Source organism: Scyliorhinus canicula, chromosome 16 (genome assembly GCF_902713615.1).
Source record: "Scyliorhinus canicula chromosome 16, sScyCan1.1, whole genome shotgun sequence".
Taxonomy (NCBI): Eukaryota; Metazoa; Chordata; class Chondrichthyes; order Carcharhiniformes; family Scyliorhinidae; genus Scyliorhinus; species Scyliorhinus canicula.
The window spans coordinates 143,661,890-143,685,633 of NC_052161.1; the positions used below are offsets into that span (position 1 = coordinate 143,661,890).

A 23,744-nucleotide genomic window follows, 5' to 3' on the forward strand; every position below is an offset into this window, starting at 1 on the left:
TTCTGAGACGTAGGCAATTCAACCAATGGTGTTATGGTCGTCAGGGATTTGTGGCGACATTTATATTTATATAATACTCACTTCTGTGTTTTCCATCACAGTAAACGATGCCTCACCTTTCTGCTCCCCCTCTACCATAAACATGGGGTCCTAGCATTTGCAGCCTGCTTACTTGGATGATTTATACAGTGATGCATTAATGGAGGAACACATTATTTAATTTTTGGTCTCTTCACCAGAAGAAACTTGGCGGTTGCATAAAGTTATAGTAGCGGATTTACTACATTCTTTCCCATCAAATCCTGTCCATACATAGAAGATAGGAACTGGAGGAGGCCTTTTGGCCCTTCGAATCTGCTCTGCCATTCATCACGATCATGGCTGATCATCCAACTCAATAGCCTAATCCTGCTTTCTCCCCATAGCCTTGGATCCCATTCTCCCTAAGTGCTATATCCAGCCACCTCTTGAATATATTCAAAGTTTTAGCATCAACTACTTCCTGTGGTAATGAATTCCACAGGCTCATCACTCTTTGTGTGAAGAAATGTCTCTTCATCTCTGTCCGAAATGGTTTACCCTGAATCCTCAGACTGTGACCCCTGGTTCTGGACACACCCACCATTGGTAACATCTACCCTGCATCTACCCTGTCTAGTCCTGTTAGAATTTTATAAGTCTCTATGAGATCCATCCCCTCATTCTTCTGAACTCCAGCGAGAACAATCCCAACCTAATCAATCTCTCCTCATAGGACAGTCCCGTCATCCCTGGAATCAGTCTGGTAAACCTTCGCTGCACTCCCTCAAGAGCAAGAACATCCTTCCTCAGAGAAGGAGACCAAAACTGCTCACACAATACCAGTGTTATTGTCGGTAAACATGTGTCCACCAGAATCAGGTGGGAATATCTTAAATTCAGGGAAATAGGAGTCCAATGAAGTAGACAGGATCTGATGCGCTTTTGAATGGCGAATCCCTTCCTAAAAGTAGATCAAGCCTTGTCTGCACCTATTGGGATGGGGTGGAATAGTTCAAATTAATCCGATTATGTCAGATATATACAGCAACCAGAAATGGACAGGGTGGATAGCAACAAGCTTTTTCCAAGAGTAGGGGTGTCAATTACAAGGGGTCACGATTTCAAGGTGAGAGGAGGAAAGTTTAAGGGAGATGTGCGTGGAAAGTTTTTTACGCAGAGGGTGGTGGGTGCTTGGAACGCTTTACCAGCGGAGGTGGTAGAGGCGGGCACGATAGCATCATTTAAGATGCATCTAGACAGGTATATGAACGGGCGGGGAACAGAGGGAAGTAGACCTTGGAAAATAGGAGACAGGTTTAGATAAAGGATCTGGATCGGCACAGGTTGGGAGGGCCGAAGGGCCTGTTCCTGTGCTGTAATTTTCTTTGTACTTTAAAAAACAATGTCAGCCCAGCTCCGCACATTATTGGGATATTTGAAATATTGCTGGTTCTGCTACATCGTGCTCTTTCACCCCCCCAACTGAATTCTAGAACCCTGGAAGGTGAGAGTTCCACCACATCCAACTGCTATAGAATGCGGACCACCTTTGAATCTCATTTTTCATGCTGCATGTTCCACCCATTACAAGTTTAGGGAGGGCCCGACTCCATGTCATACACTGCCACGCGGGAGGGCGGTGGGTATTGCTGCTGTTGGACACAAAGGCTGGATGTAACCTTAGGCGATAATTCTAATCAGAGGGTTTCCAACTGTTGTTCAACTTATTTGTTGGGGTGTCTTCATGTATCCTCTAGTCTCTACTCCCCTCCCCCCGCCTCAGCCAACAGCTTTCCCTCAACTTCCATATTGTTACTGTTACAAATTGACTGGCATTACTTTACTTACATTTACAAAGTCTCCCCCTTGTATCATAAAGTCCTTGATTACCCTGAAAAATAGAATGCACTATTATAATTAATTTTAACTGTAGCCAGAATATATTTGAATATACATCAAATACAATAACATTAAACTAACAAACTATACAAAGAGCAGGTGAGTTAGCAATTTAGGTATAAACCTTTATCAGAACTGGAAGAATTTACAGATGAACAACATTTAAAACTTAACAGAATGAAAAGAAGACAGGAAACCACACAGATATATACAAAAAGGAAATGGGTGTCTTCCCTAAATTCTGTGTTCCAATTCTGAATAATGAAGAGTTAGATTTGAAATAATGGCCTAGATTTTGCAGCGGTTGTGATGATGAAATGGCCAATGTTCATTGTCATTACCCATTGAAGCTCACATCAGCCCCTGGAGTTCATATGTGCACAAAAATTGCTGTCACTGATTCCATGCTTCTCCAGGGAGTACGCTGCTTTTAAAATTTTTTTAGCGTACCCAATTTTTCTTCTCCCCAATTAAGGGGCAATTTAGCATGGCCAATACACCTAGTCTGCACATCTTTGGGTTGTGGGGGTGAGACCCACGCAGGTTAAATCAAGGCATTCAAGGGGGAATTAGATTGTTATCTCAAAAGGAAGAATGTGAAGGGTTAAAGGGAGAAGGCAGGTATGTGGTTCTAGGTAAATCGCTCCCACAGAACCAGTATAACTACCACTGGCCAAAGGCCTACTTCCTTGATGTAACAATTCTGTTCTAAATATAACCTTGCAGTTCTGGTATCATCCTTGTAAATCTTTGTTGCACCCACTCTATTGGCTCTGTATCCTTTTCATAATATAGCAACCAGAAATGGACATTGTAATCCAAATGTGATCTCACAAAGGCTCGATATAAGATGGTGAGGAGCCCCATTCCAGTGTCAAAGTTTCTTTGTTGAATCTGATCCTTGTTATATTTATTCCGTGTTTAGGTAAATTAAGTCACAGCCAGAGCCTAGGACTCATGGAGTGGTGATTGATGATGATATTTAGTACAATAACTAGGTCAAAAGCCAAATAAAGAGTCTTAAAGTTGAAGACATACCTGTGGAATGTACTTCCTTTATAACCTATAGGGACACCATCCTTCCTGTTTGAAAGAAAAAGTCATCTTCAATCTGTGAAGTTAATAGATTAATTCAAGGTAAAATGATACAAACCATTAGCCTTGAAGAAGTTTGTGCGCTTTCCTAATTTAAAACAATTGCAATCTAAAATTATTAGCACCTGAGCCAAAGTCACAAATCAAACAATTGGCTTTATGCAGGTGAAATGCAGTCAGCAAAAAGATTTCACGGACAGTTGATGGTCGCTGGTGCATAATCTATTATATAACTGTTATAACAATGGGAGAGAAGAGGAGAATGGCACCAGGAGGCACTCATGAGTATCTCCCATATATGGAAACAAATTTCACAAGTATTATGGTGAGAAGGTAGGAAGATTAGAATGTGAAAGCTGGTTTCCATTGCTAACAAAACGGAGTAGCATCGATGGGCCAAATGGCATACTTCTGTTCTTATACAAGTGCTCAAATTTAAATAGAAACCCCAGTTTTCATCTCCACTCTGGAAAGTTTGGTGATCTCAGACATGATAGTTGTCTTCAACACCCCAGCACTTGGACAAGGTGGCTAAAAATTAAATCAACCAGGTTTGCTGCATTTTCTTGTTATTCAGTCACTATTTCCTGAAAAGTAGATGTGACCCAATGGGTAATTCGGGGCATGGGCTTAATTGCAATGGTCCTCATAGTAGGAAACAGTGTCATCAACAACAATCATAGAAGTTACAGTGCAGAAGGAGGCCATTCAGCCCATCGAGTCTGCACCGTCCCTTGGAAAGAGCACCCCTTCTTAAGCCCACACCTCAACTCTATCCCTGTAACCCACTCGAATCTTTTCTTTAAAAAATAATTTTGATTCAAATTTTCACAAAGAAAACAGTAACAGAAAATTCTAAGAACAAAAAGAACAACCCCCCACCATGTATACAAAAGAGAAAAAAATAAATAAGCGCCCGTCGTTGGCAAAAATTCAACCCAAAACAAAAACAAAGAGACAACCCCCCCCCCCCCTCCCCGGGTTGCTGCTGCTGACCTTTTGATTTTACTGTTCTGCCAGGAGATCTAGGAATGGTTGCCATCTCCTGAAAAACCCCTGCACTGACCCCCTTAGGGCAAATTTCACCCTCTCCAATTTAATAAACCCCGCCATATCGTTGACCCAGGCCGAAGAATCCTCCGCCGGGCTACTAGGGACGCAAAGGCACGAACACCGGCCTCTTTCACCTCCTGCACTCCCGGCTCCACTGCAACTCCAAATATTGCGAGTCCCTAGCCTGGATTGACCCTGGATCCTACCACCCTCGATACCGTCCTTGCTACACCCTGCCAAAATTCCCCCAGCGCTGGGCATGCCCAGAACATGTGGACATGGTTTGCTGGGCTCCCTGAGCACATAATACACCTGTCCTCGCTCCCAGAAAACCGGCTCATCCTTGTCCCGGTCATATGAGCCCTATGCAGCACCTTAAACTGTATGAGGCTAAGCCTCGCACAAGAAGAGGAGGAGTTCACCCTTTCCAGGGCATCCGCCCACGTCCCCTCAATCTCCTCACCCAGCTCCTCCTCCCATTTATCTTTCAGCTCCTCCACCGAGACCTCGTCTACCTCCTGCATCAACTGGTATGCTTCCGAGATCCTCCCCTCTCCAACCCACACCCCCAAGAGCACCCTGTCCTGAACCCCACGCGGCGGCAGCAGAGGGAACCCCGCCACCTGCCAAACGCCCTTACTTGCATGTACCTAAAGGTGTTCCCCGGGGGGAGCCCAAACTTCCCTTCCAGCTCACCCAGGCTCGCGAACTTCCCGTCTATGAACAGGTCCCCCAGCCTCCTGACACCTGCCCTGTGCCAACTCAGGAACCCGCCATCAATTCTCCCCGGAACAAACCGGTGGTTCCTCCGTAACAGGGACCCCATCGAGCCCCCCACCTCCCCCCTGTGCCGCCTTCATTGCCCCCAAATTTTGAGGGTAGCCGCCACCACCGGGCTTGTGGTATACCTCGTTGGAGGGAGCGGCAGCGGTGCCGTTACCAGCGCTTACAGGCTCGTGCCCACACAGGACGCCATCTCCATCCTCTTCCATGCTGCCCCTTCCCCGTCCATCACCCACTTACGCACCATCACTGCGTTGGCAGCCCAATAATACCCACAGAGGTTGGGCAACGCCAGCCCCCCCCCCATCCCTGCCCCGCTCCAAGAACACCCGTCTCACCCTTGGAGTCCCGTGTGCCCACACAAACCCCGTAATGCTCCTGTTAACCAGCCTAAAAAAGGCCTTCAGGATAAGGCTGGGGAGGCACTGGAACAGGAACAGAAACCTCGGGAGCACCGTCATCTTGACTGACTGCACCTACCCGCCAAAGACAGCGGCAGCATGTCCCACCTCTTAAACTCCTCCTCCATTTGCTCCACCAGCCTTGTGAAGTTTAGTTTATGCAAGGCCCACCAGCTCCTGGCCACCTGAACCCCCAAGTTCCTGAAGCTCTTCTCCGTTCTTTTCAGTGGGAGCCTCCCAATACCCCCCTCCTGGTCCCCCGGGTGTACCACAAACAGCTCGCTTTGCCCAAAGTTAAGCTTATACCCTGAGAAATTCCCAGAGAATCCCCATCACCACCGGCATTCCCTCCACCGGGTTCGCCACATACAACAAAAAGTCGTCCGCGTAGAGCGACACTCGGTGCTCCTCCCCACCCCGGACCAGCCCCTTCCAATCCCCCGACTCCCTCAACGCCATAGCCAGGGGTTCAATTGCCAGCGCAAAAAAGTAGGGGGGACAGGGGACACCCCTGCCTCGTCCCTCGATATAATTGAAAATACTCCGACCTCCTCTTATTCGTGGCCACACTCGCCATCACGGCCTCATACAACAGCCTCACCCAACTGACAAACCCCTCCCCAAACCCGAACCTTTCCAGCACCTCCCACAAGTACCCCCACTCAACCCTATCAACGGCCTTCTCGCATCTAGCGCCACCACTATCTCCACCTCCCCTTCTACCGCCGGCATCATTATAACGTTCAAGAGCCTCCGTATATTAGTGTTCAGCTGCCTCCCCTTCACAAACCCCGTTTGATCCTCGTGGATAACCTGCGGCACACAGTTCTCTATCCTCGTGGCTAAAATCTTTGCCAACAACATGGCGTCCACATTCAAGAGTGAGATCGGCCTGTATGACCCACACTGCAGGGGATCCTTGTCTCGCTTAAGAATCAAGGAGATCAGCGCCCGAGACATCGTCGGGGGCAAAGCCCCCCCCCCCCCCCTCCCTTGCCTCGTTGAGGGTCCTAACCAACAGGGGGCCCAGCAGGTCTGCATACGTCTTGTAAAATTCAACCGGGAACCCATCCGGCCCCGGTGCCTTCCCCGACTGCTTGTTCCCTATCCCTTTGACCAGCTCCTCAAGCTCAACTGGCGCCCCCAGACTCTCCACCCGTCCCTCCTCCTCCACCCTCGGAAATCTCAGCTGGTCCAAAAAGCGCCCCATCCCCCCCTCCTCCGCCGGAGGTTCGGACCGATATAGTCTCTCATAAAAGTCCCTGAAGACCCCATTAATGTCTACCCCCCTCCGCACCACATTTCCTCCCCGATCCTTAACACCACCAATCTCCCTGGCCGCATCCCGCTTACGGAGCTGGTGTGCCAGCATCCTGCTCGCCTTCTCCCCATACTCGTACACCGCCCCCTGTGCCTTTCTCCATTGAGCCTCCGCCTTTCTGGTGGTCAACAAGTCGAACTCAGCACGAAGGCTGCACCGCTCCCTCAGCAATTCCTCCTCCGGGGCCTCCGCGTACCTCCTGTCCACCCTCACCATCTCCCCCACCAATCTCTCCCTTTCTCTCTGCTACCCTCTCGCCATGTGGGCCCGAATGGAGATCAACTCCCCCCCCGAACCACCGCCTTCAGCGCCTCCCAGACCGTCCCCACTCGGACCTCCCCATTATCGTTGGCCTCCAGGTACCTCTCGATGCATCCTCGAACCCGCCCCCTCACATCCTCGTCCGCCAGCAGCCCCACCTCCAAGCACCACAACAGGCGCTGGTCCCTCTCCTCCCCCAGCTCGAGATCCACCCAATGCGGGGCATGGTCCGAAATGTCTATCGCCGAGTACTCAGCGTCTACTACCCCCGCAATCAGCGCCCTACTCAAAACGAAAAAAATCGATCCGGGAATAGGCCTTATGCACATGGGGGAAGTATGAAAATTCCCTGGCCCTCGGCCTCGCGAACATCCAAGGATCCACCCCTCCCATCTGGTCCATAAACCCCCTCAGCACCTTAGCCGCCGCAGGCCTCCTACCCGTCATGGAACTGGATTGATCCAGTGGCGGATCCAGAACCGTGTTGAAATCCCCCCCCATTATCAGGCCCCCCGCCTCCAAATCTGGAATCCGGCCCAACATGCGCCGCATGAAACCCACATCATCCCAATTCGGGGCATATACATTGACCAGCACCACCCGCTCCCCCTGCAGCTTGCCGCTTACCATCACATACCTCCCGCCGCTGTCTGCCACCACAATCGACGCCTCAAACAACATCCTCTTCCCCACCAGGATCACCACCCCCCCTGGTTTTTTGCATCCATCCCCGAATGAAACACTTGGCCCACCCACCCCTTCCTCAGCCTAACCTGATCCGCCACCTTCAGGTGTGTCTCCTGAAGCATAGCCACGTCCACCTTCAGCCCCCTCAGGTGCGCGAACACGCGGGACCGTTTGACCGGCCCATTCAGTCCCCTCACATTCCAGGTGATCAGCCGGATCGGAGGGCCACCTGCCCCCTCCCCCGTCAACTAGCCATCACCCTTCCGTAATCAGCCACGTGCCCGCGCCCCCCCGCTCAGCCCGTTCCCACAGCGACAGACCCCCATCCCAACCCCCTCTGCACCCTCCAGCTCCTTCTTGGCCATTCCAGCAGCAACCCGGTATCCCTCCCCCCCTCCCCCCAAGCTAGGGCCCCCCTAGCTGTGTAACTCCGGTCATTGTACTTCCATAAGTCAGCCAACTCCTGCTGACCCCGGCTGCTCCCGCCACCCCAATTACCCTCCCCAGTGACACACACCCATTCCCCCAATGCCGACCCCGCCCACTGCTTCTCCAGCGCAGGAGAAAAGCCCGCACCCCCATTCCAAGCCCCGCCCCCGACCCAAAACGCAGGAAGACAAGACATGACCCAACAGGGCCGCGAACCCCACCCAAACCCGCAACCAGTGAAATAATAAAAATCCCAACATGATATGATAAAACACCCAAGTAAACAGATAACAGTCCCGAAAAGCAGAAAAGAAAAAACAGAACAGCAAAAAAAACATCGTCCAATAGAACCAAAAAAAAAGCAAAAGGATATCAAGGAGGACAAAGTCTCCAGGCTGCGTACAACCTTCCCCAGTCTTCAGTTCCAAGTCCAGCTTCTCTGCCTGGACAAAGGTCCAGGCCTCCTCCGGGGAGTTAAAATAAAGTTGGCAGTCTTTATAAGTGACCCACAGGCGTGCCGGCTGCAACAGGCCAAACTCGACCCCCTTCTTGTGGAGCGCTGCCTTCGCCCGGTTAAACCCAGCCCTTCTCTTTGCCACCTCCGCACTCCAGTCCTGGTAGATCCTGATCACCGTATTCTCCCACTTACTACTCCTCTCCATCTTCGCCCAACGAAGCACACACTCACGGTCGACCAAGCGGTGAAAGCGGACCAGCACTGCCCTGGGCGGCTCGTTCGGCCTGAGCTTCCGCAGCAGCACCCAATGGGCACCCTCCAGCTCCACGGGTCCCCAGAACGACCCCGTGCCCATCAGCGAGTTCAGCATCAGGACCACGTAGGCCCCCAAATCCGAACCTTCCAGCCCCTCCGAGAGGCCCAAAATCTGCAGATTCTTCCGGCGGGAGCGATTCTCCATCTCCTCCATCCTTGCCAACCATTTCTTGCAAAGCGCCTCGTGCGACTCCACCTTCACCGCCAGGCCCGGGAGTTCGTCCTCGTTCTCCAAGGCCTTCTGCTGCAGCTCCCGAATCTCCGCAGCCTGAGCCATCTGAGTCACCCCGAGCCTGTCCAGCGATGCCCTCAATGGCTCCAGGATCTCAGCCTTCAGTTCCTGGAAGGAGCGCAGCAGCAGCTCCTGCTGCTCCCTCGCCCACTGCTGCCACGCTGCCGGTTCTCCGCCCGCCGCCATCTTGTCCTTTTTGCCTCGCACCTTCTTCTGCTGTAAAGTTGATTTTCTGGTCGCTCCACTTCTAGTCCAGCTCATCCACCGGCCGCCAAGCACCGAGGCTGCGTTCCCACCCGGGGAAAAGTCAAAACAGCGCCGTTGCGGGTTCTTTACTCAGAGAGTAGTAAGGGCGTGGAATGCCCTGCCAGCAACAGTAGTGGACTCGCCAACATTAAGGGCATTCAAATGGTCATTGGATAAACATATGGACGATAAGCGAATAGTGTAGATGGGCTTTAGAGGGGTTTCACAGGTCAGTGCAACATCGAGGGCCGAAGGGCCTGTACTACACTGTAATGTTCTATGTTCTAAAGCTGACCATTATCGTCAATAAAATTGTCGATTGTTTTAATAACTACGTTGTTCACTAATATCCTTGAGGAAGGAAATCCGCCCTCCTTGCCTAGTCTGGCTGACGTGATTCCAAATCCACAGCAATGTGGTTCACTCTTATCTGCCCTCTGAAATTACCGAGCAAGACACTCAGTTCAAGGGCAATTAAAGGCGGGCAACAAATGCTGCACCAGCCAGTGGTGCCTATATCCAGTTAATAAAAAAAGGAAAAATAAAATCTTAAGTGTACAGGGAATGCTGATCCTTTGTCATCTAGTTTTCACAACACTGATAATAATATCAAACCAAATGATGCTGAATCATGTTACATTTTAAATGTAATAATAACTGATACTAACCTGAATTCTCCAGTACAGAACTGCCTAAAATAGGAAAACAAATAGAATCAGCAATAATGACTAGAAAGAATATTATTGAAATAAATTTTGTAAATTAACAGCAGCACCGTACCTGATGTTCTCTGCTACCCTGGGCACTACGTCAGCGAACAGTTCAATCTTCAGCCGTCCCACTTCCTGAGAGAGATAAACAGGTTCAACTTCACAATTTGGTGTGTGTTTATTGCGTCACTTCAATCAATTTTTAAAAGTTTGAGCAGGTTAACAAACCAAAATGTAGAATTTTGAAAGGTGAAAAGTTGTAGTACGCCACGTTACTAAATAGGTCCAGGATATTGTCTCAACATTGTTGATATAAACAAAGTTCGACATTCTGAAAACTACAGCACAAAGCCACTGCCTCGTTAGGATTCAGAAGGTCGTGTGGAAACCGTCCCATTAGACATATTGCGGCCGATTCTCCCGCTCCCCTTACACAGGCACAAATCACATTGTGGTTGGAAACTCCTGCGAGAGCCATAAAGCGATTTGTGCCGGTGAGAACTCATTTTGAGACCCTCCTCAATCGGTGACTTAATCTGGTTTCCCGCCTCGCTGAGCATGAACTAGATTAATTTCTAATTTAAATATGTGGAATCGGATTTAAGCTGAATTCACTCGGATTCTGTAATTCTCCCACCCACTGGTGCAATGACTGGGCTCCAAAAACGGAGATCGACCTGATGACCACGCTGGGGGAGGGGCTCAAGGCCTGAAGGGGATTCTCTGAATGGGATGGGGCCCCTGATAGAGGGGGAGGAAGGGAGTGTCTGAGCTGAGGGGGGTGTCTGAGCTGAGGGGGGTGTCTGAGCTGGGGGGCTGAAAGAGAGAGCCTTTGCGATCCCAAAGCGGAGTGTTGCTCACTGGGGGGAGGGTTGCCTGATGACAGTAATGGGAGGGATGATCTTTGCCGGCGAATTGGAGGGGGGAGGGGGATTCTGTAGGGATGTCTTAAGATCAGGGCGCCCTTTAGAAATGGTTCACTGTTCTCTGAGGAGCCGGACCTGCCGGGTCTTTACGTCCTGCACATCACATTCATGGTGCAAAGTCATGCCAACCGCCAAAAGAAATTCGAAGTGTGGGTGGATAGTGCTCTGGATCTCGCTGACCCCGTAGTTGCCACCAGAGACCACACTTCAAAATCTTTTGGAAGAATTGCGTCCATATTTCCGAATGACACCTAATACCAACTACTACCAGCACAACTCTATGTAGTGCAGACTGACATCTAGATTTCATGTACAACTCTTGCAGTGCACTGCCACTTTCCTCTGCTCCCCTCCAAACGCTGCAGCTTGGTGATGTTCATTGGGATCAAGTAAATTCCGGACACCTAGACGAAGCAATTGCGTTGAACAATTTGTTCCTCTTTGAGCAGCTGGTAACAACACCCTGTGCTAGGGTGTACTCAATTTCAGCCCCCTTCACTCAGAGTCGCAATACAATTCAATTAATCAATAATTCTTAGAAAAATACCCAAGCATGGCAGGTGAAATCCAGGAGACCTCGCTCCCAGGATCTAGCCGGCTCACAGCGCCTCATTGAGATTTAATGCAATCTCACGAGACGCTGCAAGGGGAATCCCAGCCACAATGGACGGGATGAGGGCGAATGAATGGGTGTGGGGGGGGGGAGATTGGGTGTGGGGGGGGGGGGGAGAGATTGGGTGTGGGGGGGGGGAGATTGGGTGTGGGGGGGGGGGGAGATTGGGTGTGGGGGGGGGGGGAGATTGGGTGTGGGGGGGGGGGGAGATTGGGTGTGGGGGGGGGGGGAGATTGGGTGTGGGGGGGGGAGATTGGGGGGGGGAGATTGGGGGGGGGGAGATTGGGGGGGGGAGAGATTGGGGGGGGGGAGATTGGGGGGGGAGATTGGGGGGGGGGAGATTGGGGGGGGGGAGATTGGGGGGTGGGAGATTGGGGGGGGGGAGATTGGGGGGGGGGGAGATTGGGGGGGGGGATTGGGGGGGAGAGATTGGGGGGGAGAGATTGGGGGGGGGAGATGGGAGTGGGGGGAGATGGGTGTGGGGGGGAGATGGGTGTGGGGGGGGAGATGGGAGTGGGGGGGGAGATGGGAGTGGGGGGGGAGATGGGAGTGGGGGGGAGATGGGAGTGGGGGGGGAGATGGGAGTGGGGGGGGAGATGGGAGTGGGGGGGGAGATGGGTGTGGGGGGGGGAGATGGGTGTGGGGGGGGAGATGGGTGTGGGGGGGGGGAGATGGGAGTGGGGGGGGGAGATGGGTGTGGGGGGGGGGAGATGGGAGTGGGGGGGGGAGATGGGAGTGGGGGGGATGGAGATGGGAGTGGGGGGAGATGGGTGTGGGGGGGGGAGATGGGAGTGGGGGGGGAGATGGGAGTGGGGGGGGAGATGGGTGTGGGGGGGAGAGATGGGTGGGGGGGGGGGGGAGAGATGGGTGGGGGGGAGAGAGGAGAGATGGGTGGGGGGGGGAGAGATGGGTGGGGGGGGGAGATGAGGGGTGGGGGGGAGATGGTGGGAGGGGAGAGATGGGTGGGGGGGGGAGAGATGGGTGGGGGGGGAAGGAGAGATGGGTGGGGGGGGGAGAAGAGAGGGTGGGGGGGGGAGAGAGGGTGGGGGGGAGAGATGGTTGGGGGGGGGGAGAGATGGTTGGGGGGGGAGAGATGGGTGGGGGGGGGAGAGATGGGTGGGGGGGGGAAGAGATGGGTGGGGGGGGGAGAGATGGGTGGGGGGGGGAGAGATGGGTGGGGGGGGAGAGATGGGTGGGGGGGGAGAGATGGGTGGGGGGGGAGAGATGGGTGGGGGGGGAGAGATGGGTGGGGGGGAGAGATGGGTGGGGGGGGGAGAGATGGGTGGGGGGGGAGAGATGGGTGGGGGGGGAGAGATGGGTGGGGGGGGAGAGATGGGTGGGGGGGAGAGATGGGTGGGGGGGGGAGAGATGGGGGGGGGGAGAGATGGGGGGGGAGAGATGGGGGGGGGAGAGATGGGGGGGAGAGATGGGGGAGGTGGGGAGAGATGGGGGGGGGGAGAGATGGGGGGGGGGGGGAGAGATGGGGGGGGGAAGAGATGGGGGGGGAGAGATGGGGGGGGGGAGAGATTGGGGGGGGGGGGAGAGATGGGGGGGGGGGGAGAGATGGGGGGGGGGGGAGCGACTGGGGGGGGGGGGAGAGATGGGGGGGGGGAGAGATGGGGGGGGGGGGAGAGATGGGGGGGGGAGAGATGGGGGGGGAGAGATGGGGGGGGGGAGAGATGGGGGGGGAGAGATGGGGGGGGGAGAGATGGGGGGGGGAGAGATGGGGGGGGGAGAGATGGGGGGGGGGAGAGATGGGGGGGGGGAGAGATGGGGGGGGGGGAGAGATGGGGGGGGAGAGATGGGGGGGGGGGAGAGATGGGGGGGGGGGGAGAGATGGGGGGGGGGAGATGGGGGGGGGGGGGAGAGATGGGGGGGGAGAGATGGGGGGGGGGGGAGATGGGGGGGGGGGAGAGATGGGGGGGGGAGAGATGGGGGGGGGGGGAGAGATGGGGGGGGGGAGAGATGGGGGGGGGGGAGAGAGGGGGGGGGGGGAGAGATGGGGGGGGGGGGAGAGATGGGGGGGGGGAGAGATGGGGGGGGGAGAGATGGGGGGGGGGGAGAGATGGGGGGGGGGGGGAGAGATGGGGGGGGGAGAGATGGGGGGGGGGGGAGAGATGGGGGGGGGGGGGGGGGAGGATGGGGGGGGGGAGAGAGATGGGGGGGGGGAGAGATGGGGGGGGGGAGAGATGGGGGGGGGGGAGAGATGGGGGGGGGGAGAGGTGGGGGGGGGGAGAGATGGGGGGGGGGGGGAGAGATGGGTGGGGGGGGGAGAGAGGGGGGGGGGGGGGGAGAGAGGGGTGGGGGGGGAGAGATGGGTGGGGGGGAGAGGGAGAGATGGGTGGGGGGGAGAGATGGGGGGGGGGGAGAGTGGTGGGGGGGGAGAGCATGGGTGGGGAGGGGGAGAGGATGGGTGGGGGGGGAGAGATGGGTGGGGGGGGGAGAGAGGGTGGGGGGAGAGAGAAGAGATGGGTGGGGGGGGGGAGAGATGGGTGGGGGGGGGAGAGATGGGTGGGGGGGGGAGAGATGGGTGGGGGGGGGGAGAGATGGGTGGGGGGGGGGGAGAGATGGGTGGGGGGGGGGGAGAGATGGGTGGGGGGGGGAGAGATGGTTGGGGGGAAGGAGAGATGGGTGGGGGGGGGAGAGATGGGTGGGGGGGGGAGAGATGGGTGGGGGGGGGGGGGGGAGAGAGGGGTGGGGGGGGGGAGAGATGGGTGGGGGGGGGGGAGAGATGGGTGGGGGGGGGAGGAGATGGGGGGGGGGGGAGAGATGGGTGGGGGGGGGGAAGAGATGGGTGGGGGGGGGGAGAGATGGGTGGGGGGGGAGCGAGGAGGTGGTGGGGGGGGGAGAGATGGGTGGGGGGGGGAGAGATGGGTGGGGGGGGGAGAGATGGGTGGGGGGGGGAGAGATGGGTGGGGGGGGGGGAGAGATGGGTGGGGGGGGGGAGAGATGGGTGGGGGGGGGGAGAGATGGGTGGGGGGGGGGGCAGAGATGGGGTGGGGGGGGAGAGATGGGTGGGGGGGGGGAGAGATGGTTGGGGGGGAAGAGATGGTTGGGGGGGAGAGATGGGTGGGGGGGGAGAGATGGGTGGGGGGGAAGAGATGGGTGGGGGGGAAGAGATGGGTGGGGGGGGGAGAGAGAGGGTGGGGGGGGGGAGAGATGGTTGGGGGGGGAGAGATGGGTGGGGGGGGAGAGATGGGTGGGGGGGGGAGAGATGGGTGGGGGGGAGGAGAGGGGGGGAAGGAGAGATGGTTGGGGGGGAGAGATGGGTGGGGGGGGAGGGAGAGATGGGTGGGGGGAGAGATGGGTGGGGGGGGAGAGATGGGGGGGGGAGAGATGGGTGGGGGGGGGAGAGATGGGTGGGGGGGGGGAGAGATGGGTGGGGGGGGGAGAGATGGGTGGGGGGGGAAGAGATGGGTGGGGGGGGAGAGATGGGTGGGGGGGAGAGATGGGTGGGGGGGGAGAGATGGGTGGGGGGGGAGAGATGGGTGGGGGGGGAGAGATGGGTGGGGGGGGAGAGATGGGTGGGGGGGGAGAGATGGGTGGGGGGGGAGAGATGGGTGGGGGGGGGGAGAGATGGGTGGGGGGGAGAGATGGGTGGGGGGGGGAGAGATGGGTGGGGGGGGGAGAGATGGGTGGGGGGGGAGAGATGGGTGGGGGGGGAGAGATGGGTGGGGGGGAGAGATGGGTGGGGGGGGCAGTAGCGACACGGGGGGGTCGAGCGGCCTCCTGGCCGCTGATCACAGACCCCCGCGCGCGCTCCCGCCTCTCCCCCCCGCGCGCTCCCGCCTCTCCCCCCCCCCCGCGCGCTCCCGCCTCTCCCCCGCGCGCTCCCGCTGACCTGGCCGCCGATGGTGATGTCGAAGAAAACGACGGGATTGTTGGGATTTTGCGGCACACCCGCCATTGCTCAGAGACTGACCCCTGACCCCGGGGGTGGGGCTGAACCTTAACCCCGTAGCCCCGCCCTCGGGGTGATTGACAGGCGGGGTTCCCGCCCCCCGGGATGATTGACAGGCGGGGTTCCCGCCCCCCCCGGTTGATTGACAGACGGGGTTCCCGCCCCCCAGGGTGATTGACAGGCGGTTCCTCGGCCCGGGGGGGGGGGGGGGGGGGGGGTATATACTGACTCTATTAGACCAACTGAGCTAATCCCACTGCCATTTCTGCATCGCCCTGCAGATTGTTTCTCTGGATGATGATCACATTCCCCTTTGAAAGCAATGATTGAATCAGCCTCCACCGGGCTCCCAGGCTTGCTGTATATAAATGTATTTCAGCCCCTCTGCTTCTTTTGCCATTCATCTAGCATTGCAGGTCCCGTGGGCAGCACGGTGACGCAGTGGTTAGCTCTGCTGCCTCACGGCGCTGAGGTCCCAGGTTCGATCCCGGCCCTGGGTCACTGTCCGTGTGGAGTTTGCACATTCTCCCCGTGTCTGTGTGGGTTTCACCCCCACAACCCAAAGATGTGCAGGGTAGGTGGATTGGCCATGCTAAATTGCCCCTTAATTGGAAAAAATTAATTGGGTATTCTAAATAAAAAAAAATTGCGGCCTCTGTTTCTTGACCCTTCTACCCATAGGAACAGTTGTTCCATCTACCCTGTCCAGACTTCTCATGATTTAACACCGCAAATCTGTGTCTGACTTTTCCAATAAGTTAGAGAACTCGGGCCCGGGGTGCGGGGCCGGCAGGAGGCCGGGCCGGGGGGGGGCAGTGCCTGGGGGGGGGCAGGGCCGGGAGGGGGTGGGGCAGGGCCGAGAGGCAGGGCCGGGGGGGGCAGGGCCAGGGGGCGCAGGGCCCGGGGTGCGGGGCCGGGGGGGCAGGGCCGGGGGGGGCAGGGCCAGGGGGCGCAGGGCCCGGGGTGCGGGGGCCGGGGGGGCAGGGCCGGGGGGGGGGGGCAGGGCCAGGGGGGGCAGGACTGAGAGGCAGGGCCGGGGGTGCGGGGCCGGCAGGAGGCCGGGGGGGGACAGGGCCCGGGGTGCGGGGCCGGCAGGAGGCCGGGGGGGGGACAGGGCCCGGGGTGCGGGGCCGGCAGGAGGCCGGAGGGGGGGGGGGGGCAGGGCCGGGGGGGGCAGGACTGAGAGGCGGGGCCGGGGGGGCCAGTATCTGGGAGTAGGGCGGGGCCAGTGTGCGGCGGGTATCTGGGGGTGGGGTTTATATCTGGGGGTGGGGTTTGTATCTGGGGGTGGGGTTTGTATCTGGGGTGGGGTTTATATCTGGGGGTGGGGTTTGTAACTGGGGCGGGGTTTATTTCTGGGGGTGGGGTTTGTATCTGGGGTGGGGGTTTATATCTGGGGGTGGGGCTGGTATCTGGAGGGCTGGGCCGGTACCTGGGGGCGGGGCCAGTACCTTGGGGAGGGGCCGGTACTTGGGTGGGCAGGGCCGGGGCTGGTATCTGGGGGCGGGGCTGGTATCTGGGGGCGGGGCTGGTATCTGGGGGCGGGGCAGTATCTGGAGGAGGGGCCATTGTATTGGGGGCAGTGTGGTACCCAGGGGGCGGGGCCGGTACCCAGGGGGTGGGGCCGGTATCTGGGGGTGGGGCTGGTATCTGGGGGAGGGGCCGGTATCTAGGGGAGGGGTCGGTATCTGGGGGCGGGGCCGGTATCTGGGGGGCAGTGCCAGTGTCTGGGGGAGGAGCTGGTACCTGGGGGTGGGGCTGGTATCTGGGGGAGGGGCCGGTATCTAGGGGAGGGGTCGGTATCTGGGGGCGGGGCCGGTATCTAGGGGAAGGGCTGGTACCTGGGGTGGGGCTGGTATCTGGGGGGCAGTGCCAGTGTCTGGGGGCGGGGCCGGTGTCTGGGGGCGGGGCCGGTAACTGGGGGCGGGGCTGGTATCTGGGGGGCAGTGCCGGTGTCTGGGGGCGGGGCCGGTACCTGGGGGCGGGGCCGGGGCCGGTACCTGGGGCGAGTTCCGCCGGAAGCTGCGCGGGGACTGTGTTTGGCGGCGGACCGGAAGGGAGCGGTTTGTGGAGGGACGGACATGGCGGGCTGAGGCTGAAGCGGCTGTGACAGGAATCGGCATGAACTCGGAGAACCTGCAGCTGAGTCTGGCGGCCGGGGGCTCCGGGGCCGCTAGCAGTGCGGCCGGTGGGAGGACAATACATTCTTTCTGAATTGTAAAGGCTGCTGTATATAAATGGTGATAATCCTGGTGCTATAATTTGTTGACAATATAGCTTCCTGTTTTGTTTCAGTTCCAGCTGCTGCTGCTGATGCTTCCATTTCAAATGGTGTCTATGTTCCTCAAGGGATTGCCAATGGCGATGTCAAACCTGTCATATCCACAACACCACTGGCAGACTTCCTGATGCAGTTAGAGGATTATACACCCACTGTAAGTTCATTTATATTGTTTTCATTGTTCAAGTTGATTTTTGAAACCATGTTTAAGCTTAGAGTTATGACTTGCTTTCCACATTTTCAGTTTGCTTATCAGTTAACCAAGTAAATAATGCTTGTAAAAGATAATTAGCTGCAGTGTAAGAATAAAGTTATTTGTGTGACATTTAAACCAGCAAAGTTTCCAGTACCAGTGTCAACACTCAGCAGATCTTTATAGACTTGGCAATCGGCAAAATGGAGATGATGTTAGATTGTAGGGAGGCCAGAAGTAAATCGAATACAGATGAATGTATAGTTAAAGAATTACTTTCTGCTGGCTGGATAAAATCAAGTTTACGAATGATGGAACCAGAGAATTTGGAATGCCCAACAAGTTGTTCTGGACTTGAAGAAGGAATTTATTTTAGATGTGACCCTTCATCAAAAATACAAAGGATTGCGTTATTTAAGATTCCATAGGATATACGGCCCAGAAACAGGCCATTTAGCCGAAAGGTTGGGAGTAGAATGTGTTTATAATCTCTCATGTTTAGGAGAATGAGAAGTGAAACATGGAATGTTTTTCGAGGGTGTGACAGGGTTGAAGCTGCGAGGACAGCTGATGATGAAATTTGTCAAAGAGCTCGATGATGCAGTGTTTTGATTTGAATACCTATTTCAATGATTTTAAATGTCGCACTGAGTTCCTATCTCTTGTCTTTTGTACATTTCAGATACCAGATGCTGTAACAGGGTATTATCTAAATCGAGCAGGCTTTGAAGCTTCTGATCCTCGAATGTATGTTCATGTTTTGCCTTGCTTCCATTCTGGTTTGTGCAATAATGTCAATTTACATAGTCTCTCGTGAGAAATGGTCAATTTTAAAAGCACTTTTAATGTTAAATGTTCCAAAGAGCCATGTGCTTCACAGACCTATTGATTAAATATATATATATATGTACTCTACTGTTGTCACAAATATGATTGCAGAAGTGCCTTCAAGAAATGTTTTCCACTTTAGTAAGCAGCTTTGCAATTAGACAGAATAGGAGATGTTTATAGTCAGATGACGATTACACCTGTTAGAATTTGTAGATTGAATAACTTTTCTGAATATTTTTACCCTCAGATTCTGCAGGAAGTTTAAAAAAAAATTTTTTTCTACTCGGCAATATGGAAGCATACTGATTTCATGAAAGATGATAATCTAATTTCATTGAAAATACTTTTGATAATTTTTGAAGAATTAACATCTATTTACTGTGAAATAGAACCAAATATATGCAAGCTACTGAGTGTCCATTACTTCAGGCTTTTGACCGTATTGTCTTTTCTAAACAGAATTCGTTTAATATCTTTGGCTGCACAAAAATTCATCTCCGATATTGCAAATGATGCCTTGCAGCATTGCAAAATGAAAGGAACTGCATCAGGAAGCTCCAGAAACAAAAGCAAGGTTTGTTCAGATTGTCGGAAGCATGGCACCGTTATTATGTTCCGTGCAAAGCACCCGCAGCAAGGCTTTCATCGCCAAAACAATATTACAAGAACAGAATGCAGTTCTTGTCTCTACTTCTGAAAATCGCAGTGCACTTTGTGCAAAGTTGTGAAATTGCAGCGTTGTGATTTAGTTTAGAAAATTATTCTGCCTCCAATCCATGAGAGTTCTTTAACCCAGAATTTGTATTTGTCAGTATTTATTCTGCTAATGTTTTGGCAACGCAAACTCATTTTCAGAAACCAACAGTTCAAAGAAACGGCAGACTCGTTAAAAAAAGTTTCCATCTCACACACACTATAAATACAAACCAGTTTTTCAATGAAAAAGCTCTGAAAAAGGAGTTCCAACGTTGTATTGAAATGTGTACCGTGGGCAGCATGGTAGCACAGTGGGTAGCACTGTTGCTTCACAGCTCCAGGGTCCCAGGTTCGATTCCCGGCTTGGGTCACTGTCTATGTAGAGTCTGCACGTTCTCCTCGTGTCTGCGCGGGTTTCCCCCGGGTGCTCCGGGTTCCTCCCACAAGTCCCGAAAGACGTGCTTGTTGGGTGAATTGGACATTCTGAATTCTCCCTCTGTGTACCCAAACAGGCGCCTGAATGTGGCGACAAGGCGGTTTTCACAGTAACTTCATTGCAGTGTTATAGTAAGCCCACTTGTGACAATAAAGATTATTATAAAAGATTATTATTATTATTCCAATTACGGGTGGCACGTGGCACAGTGGTTAGCACTGCTGCCTACAGCGCTGAGGACCCGGGTTCGAATTCCGGCCCTGGGTCACTGTCCGTGTGGAGTTTGCACATTCTCCCCGTGTCTGCGTGTGTTTCAGCCCCACAACCCAAAGATGGGTGGATTGGCCACGCTAAATTATCCCTTAATTGGAAAAAAAATAAATGGATACTCTAAATTTATTTAAAAAAAAGAAATTCCAATTACTTGGACTAGTCTCATAGAAATTAAGGACATGGAAATAGGGTGCATGGCACATCCAGTTCAATTTAGTGTTTATCTTCACATGACCAGTATCCTAATGCCACAGGCTTGTCCTGTTCCCTTGTCCTTTCCTTCAACCACTCATCCCCATAAAGAATCCTTTGGTCTCCGGAATTACTTCCGGTTTTGGCTGCTTTTAATGGCGCAAATGAGAGAGAAAAAAATCCCAATTAATATTTTTAATTTGCCGATAATTGAAATTTGGACTCTTGCGAGCTATGTATTCTGAGTGGTAATTTCCTGCTTTCCGCATCATTGTTTAAATGCATTTTGTTGTTTTTAGGACAAGAAATACACCCTCACAATGGAGGATTTAATTCCTGCTCTCACTGAGTATGGTATAAATGTGAAGAAACCTCATTACTTTACATAAAGACCTGGAAACACCTTCATCAGCAAACTAGTGACTACTTGGTAACATCCGACAACTGCTGTACATTGTCAGCTCTGAATGCCTTCACAAATACGGTGGTGGAAAAGAAATATGCCACAAGTTGAGTTTTCCAAATTGACAAACCTCGGAAGTGGTTTTGAATCTACGTCCAACATTTGTCCATCGTTTAGAGGGCTGCATTATTTTTCAATGATTCCCCCATTTCCTTTTGAATTTTTACTTGTGATAGTCGGGTTGAAATAATTGTTGGACCTGTATACAATGAGTTTTGAAGGTATTGTTTCATTTTTGTAAACCTAGTCAGGATCAGTTAGAGCTTCAATTAATATCCGGGAATATAATGGACTTTAGGAAATGCTCTGTATAATAGTTTTTCAAATGTAGCAAGATAGTATTACCACCAGTAAGAGAATAGCCATATTACTTTCAAATGGAGTTGCATGTTTTCACAGGGTGCATTTCAAAAGTGTTCACTTGTAAATCTGGTCCTGTTTTAAAAACAAAAAATGTGTGGTCAATTTATTTTCTTTTTTAGGGAAACCTTTGCTTGTATTTCTAGGCAAACTTCTGCTTTTCTCCTGTGACGTCAGGTATTCCAGCTCATCTAAACTGACGTAGAAGGGAAAATAGGTTAGGCCCAAGAGAGACGAAGATGATAATTTTAAGTCCTAGCCTAAAGTCTACTAAAATTTGAAACTGCAGTTTCACGTTATTGATCCGAATAGGAGTATGAATTTAAACTTGCTTTAATCGGTTATTTCTGGGACTCTTAAAACAAGTCTAACAAAATAATTACCATGTCTTTAAAATTGGGATTTTTTTGAATAAAATTAGTTGATCTAATCTTTGTTTAAATTGGTCTCCTGTTTTTTAAAGCTGAGGAGTTCAATTTATATTGTTGTCTTCAATGTTTAAAAAGTTCAGGTAACCATTTGATTTGCCTTTTAATTACCTTGGATTCCACAACTCTTACCATAGAATTTCTGAAGGGTGCAAGCTTTGGGGCACCTTTGAGTTGAGCGAGTGGTTTTGCTACTTTGAGGAGCAGGGGACCTATTACATTTAAAGATGTTCAGTCATATAAATGCAGATTTGCTTTGATTTGCAATCTTGATCGATGAAAGATTGCTCCATTCCATAAATGTCCATTTCTTACAATAAATTTACCAAATTTTGTGTTTTGACAGAATTATTGATATAAAAACTGACTTGGGAGGGATGGTTCTAATTTTAATGGTTTTGAATAAAACCGGCATTTCAATTTTCTATCATCTTACATCAGTTTCTCTTCCTCTGAGCTGCTGATCCTTGTCCTGCTGCTCACTCATTAGCATCAATCGCTGCAAACCTCACAGCCTAACCCTCTTCTGTTGTGGCCTATTGATTCTTTTAAAAGCCTTTAATAGTGTTAGGTATTTAAAAACGTGGTTGATGCAAACATGCCAAATTTTATTTTGATGCTGACACATGGTAATTATTTGATAATAAATGTCAGGTAATGGGACTGGGATTTCACGCTTTGCTGAAATAAGTGGGGGTTCGTTGGATTGGATTTGTTTTATTGTCATGTGTACTGAGGTACAGTGAAAAGTATTGTTCTGCGTACAGTCCAGACAGATCATGGACATCAGTAAGGCCTTTGACAAGGTCCCTCGTGGCAGACTGGTACAAAAGGTGAAGTCACACGGGATCAGGGGTGAGCTGGCAAGATGGATACAGAACTGGCTAGGTCATAGAAGGCAGAGAGTAGCAATGGAAGGGTGCTTTTCTGATTGGAGGGCTGTGACTAGTGGTGTTCCGCAGGGATCAGTGCTGGGACCTTTGCTGTTTATGTAACTGGTCTGATTAGTAAATTTACAGACGCCACAAAGGTTGGTGGAATAGCGGATAGCGATGAGGACTGTCAGAGGATACATCAGGGTTTAGATAGTTTGGAGACTTGGGCGGAGAGATGGCAGATCTAGGTGTACAGGTCCACAGGTCACTGAAAGTGCAACACAGGTGGGGAAGGTAGTCAAGAAGGCATACGGCATGCTTGCCTTCATTGGCCGGAGCATTGAGTATAAAAGTTGGCAAGTCATGTTGCAGCTGTATAGAACCTTAGGCCACATTTGGAGTATCGTGTTCAATTCTGATCGCCACATTACCAGTAGGATGGGGACATAGCCTCAAAATAAGGGGAAGTAGATTTAGGATTGAGTTTAGGAGGATCTTCTTCACCCAAAGGGTAGTGAATCTATGGAATTCCTTGCCCAGTGAAGCAGTTGAGGCTCCTTCATTACATGTTTTTAAGGTAAAGATAGATAGTTTTTTGAAGAATAAAGGGATTAAGGGTTATGGTGTTCGGGCCGGAAAGTGGAGCTGAGTCCACAAAAGATCAGCCATGATCTCATTGAATGGCGGAGCAGGCTCGAGGGGCCAGATGGCCTACACCTGCTCCTAGTTCTTATGTTCTTATGGAGGCTTTGGAGAGGGTGCAGAAGAGATTTACCAGGATGTTGCCTGGTATGGAAGGCATTAGCTATGGGGAGAGGTTTTTGTTCTCACTGGAACGACAGAGGTTGAGGGGTGACCTGATAGAGGTCTACAAAATTATGAGGGGCATAGACAGAGTGGATAGTCAGAGGCTTTTTCCCCAGGGTAGAGGGGTCAACTACTAGTGGGCATAGGTTTAAGGTGCGAGGGGCAAGGTTTAGAGGAGATGTACGAGGCAAGTTGTTTTTTACACAGAGTAGTGGGTGCCTGGAACTCGCTGCCAGAGGAGGTGGTGGAAGCAGGGACGATAGTGATGTTTAAGGGGCATCTTGACAAATACATGAATAGGATGGAATTAGAGGGATACGGACCCCGGAGGTGTAGACGATTTTAGTTCCGATGGGCAGCATAGGCGGCACAGGCTTGGAGGGCCGAAGGGCCTGTTCCTGTGCTGTACTTTTATTTCTTCTTTGTCTTGTTCCATACATGAAAAAAAACCCATACGGTATACATAAATACACAATGTAAATACATAGCCACAGGCAGCGGGTGAAGCAAAGTGTAGCACTAAGTAGAGGAGATGTATGAAGAGATCAGTTCAGTCCAT

At 52.9% G+C, this 23,744-nt stretch overlaps 2 protein-coding genes across 2 annotated transcripts in view; one reads left to right on the forward strand and one right to left on the reverse strand.

Annotated features, from left to right (window-relative positions):
- The window catches only part of LOC119979746 (peptidyl-prolyl cis-trans isomerase H), a 28,300-nt gene extending 12,869 nt beyond the window's left edge, over positions 1–15,431 (reverse strand). Inside the window, exons 1-5 of the mRNA XM_038822351.1 lie at positions 15,291–15,431; positions 9,981–10,045; positions 9,869–9,892; positions 2,959–3,003; positions 1,870–1,912 (exon numbers count right to left, since the gene is read on the reverse strand). Of these exons, the coding sequence (XP_038678279.1) occupies positions 1,870–1,912; positions 2,959–3,003; positions 9,869–9,892; positions 9,981–10,045; positions 15,291–15,356 (243 nt within the window). The 5' untranslated portion in view covers positions 15,357–15,431. The remainder of the gene's footprint in view (positions 1–1,869; positions 1,913–2,958; positions 3,004–9,868; positions 9,893–9,980; positions 10,046–15,290) is intronic.
- A 1,926-nt stretch (positions 15,432–17,357) lies between these two features.
- taf10 (TAF10 RNA polymerase II, TATA box binding protein (TBP)-associated factor) lies at positions 17,358–21,838 on the forward strand. The gene is made up of 5 exons (XM_038822234.1): positions 17,358–17,538; positions 17,646–17,785; positions 18,507–18,571; positions 19,115–19,229; positions 20,552–21,838. The coding sequence occupies exons 1-5, from the start codon at positions 17,472–17,474 to the stop codon at positions 20,639–20,641; spliced, it is 477 nt and encodes a 158-aa protein (XP_038678162.1). The 5' UTR covers positions 17,358–17,471; the 3' UTR covers positions 20,642–21,838.
- Positions 21,839–23,744: the final 1,906 nt, after the last annotated feature.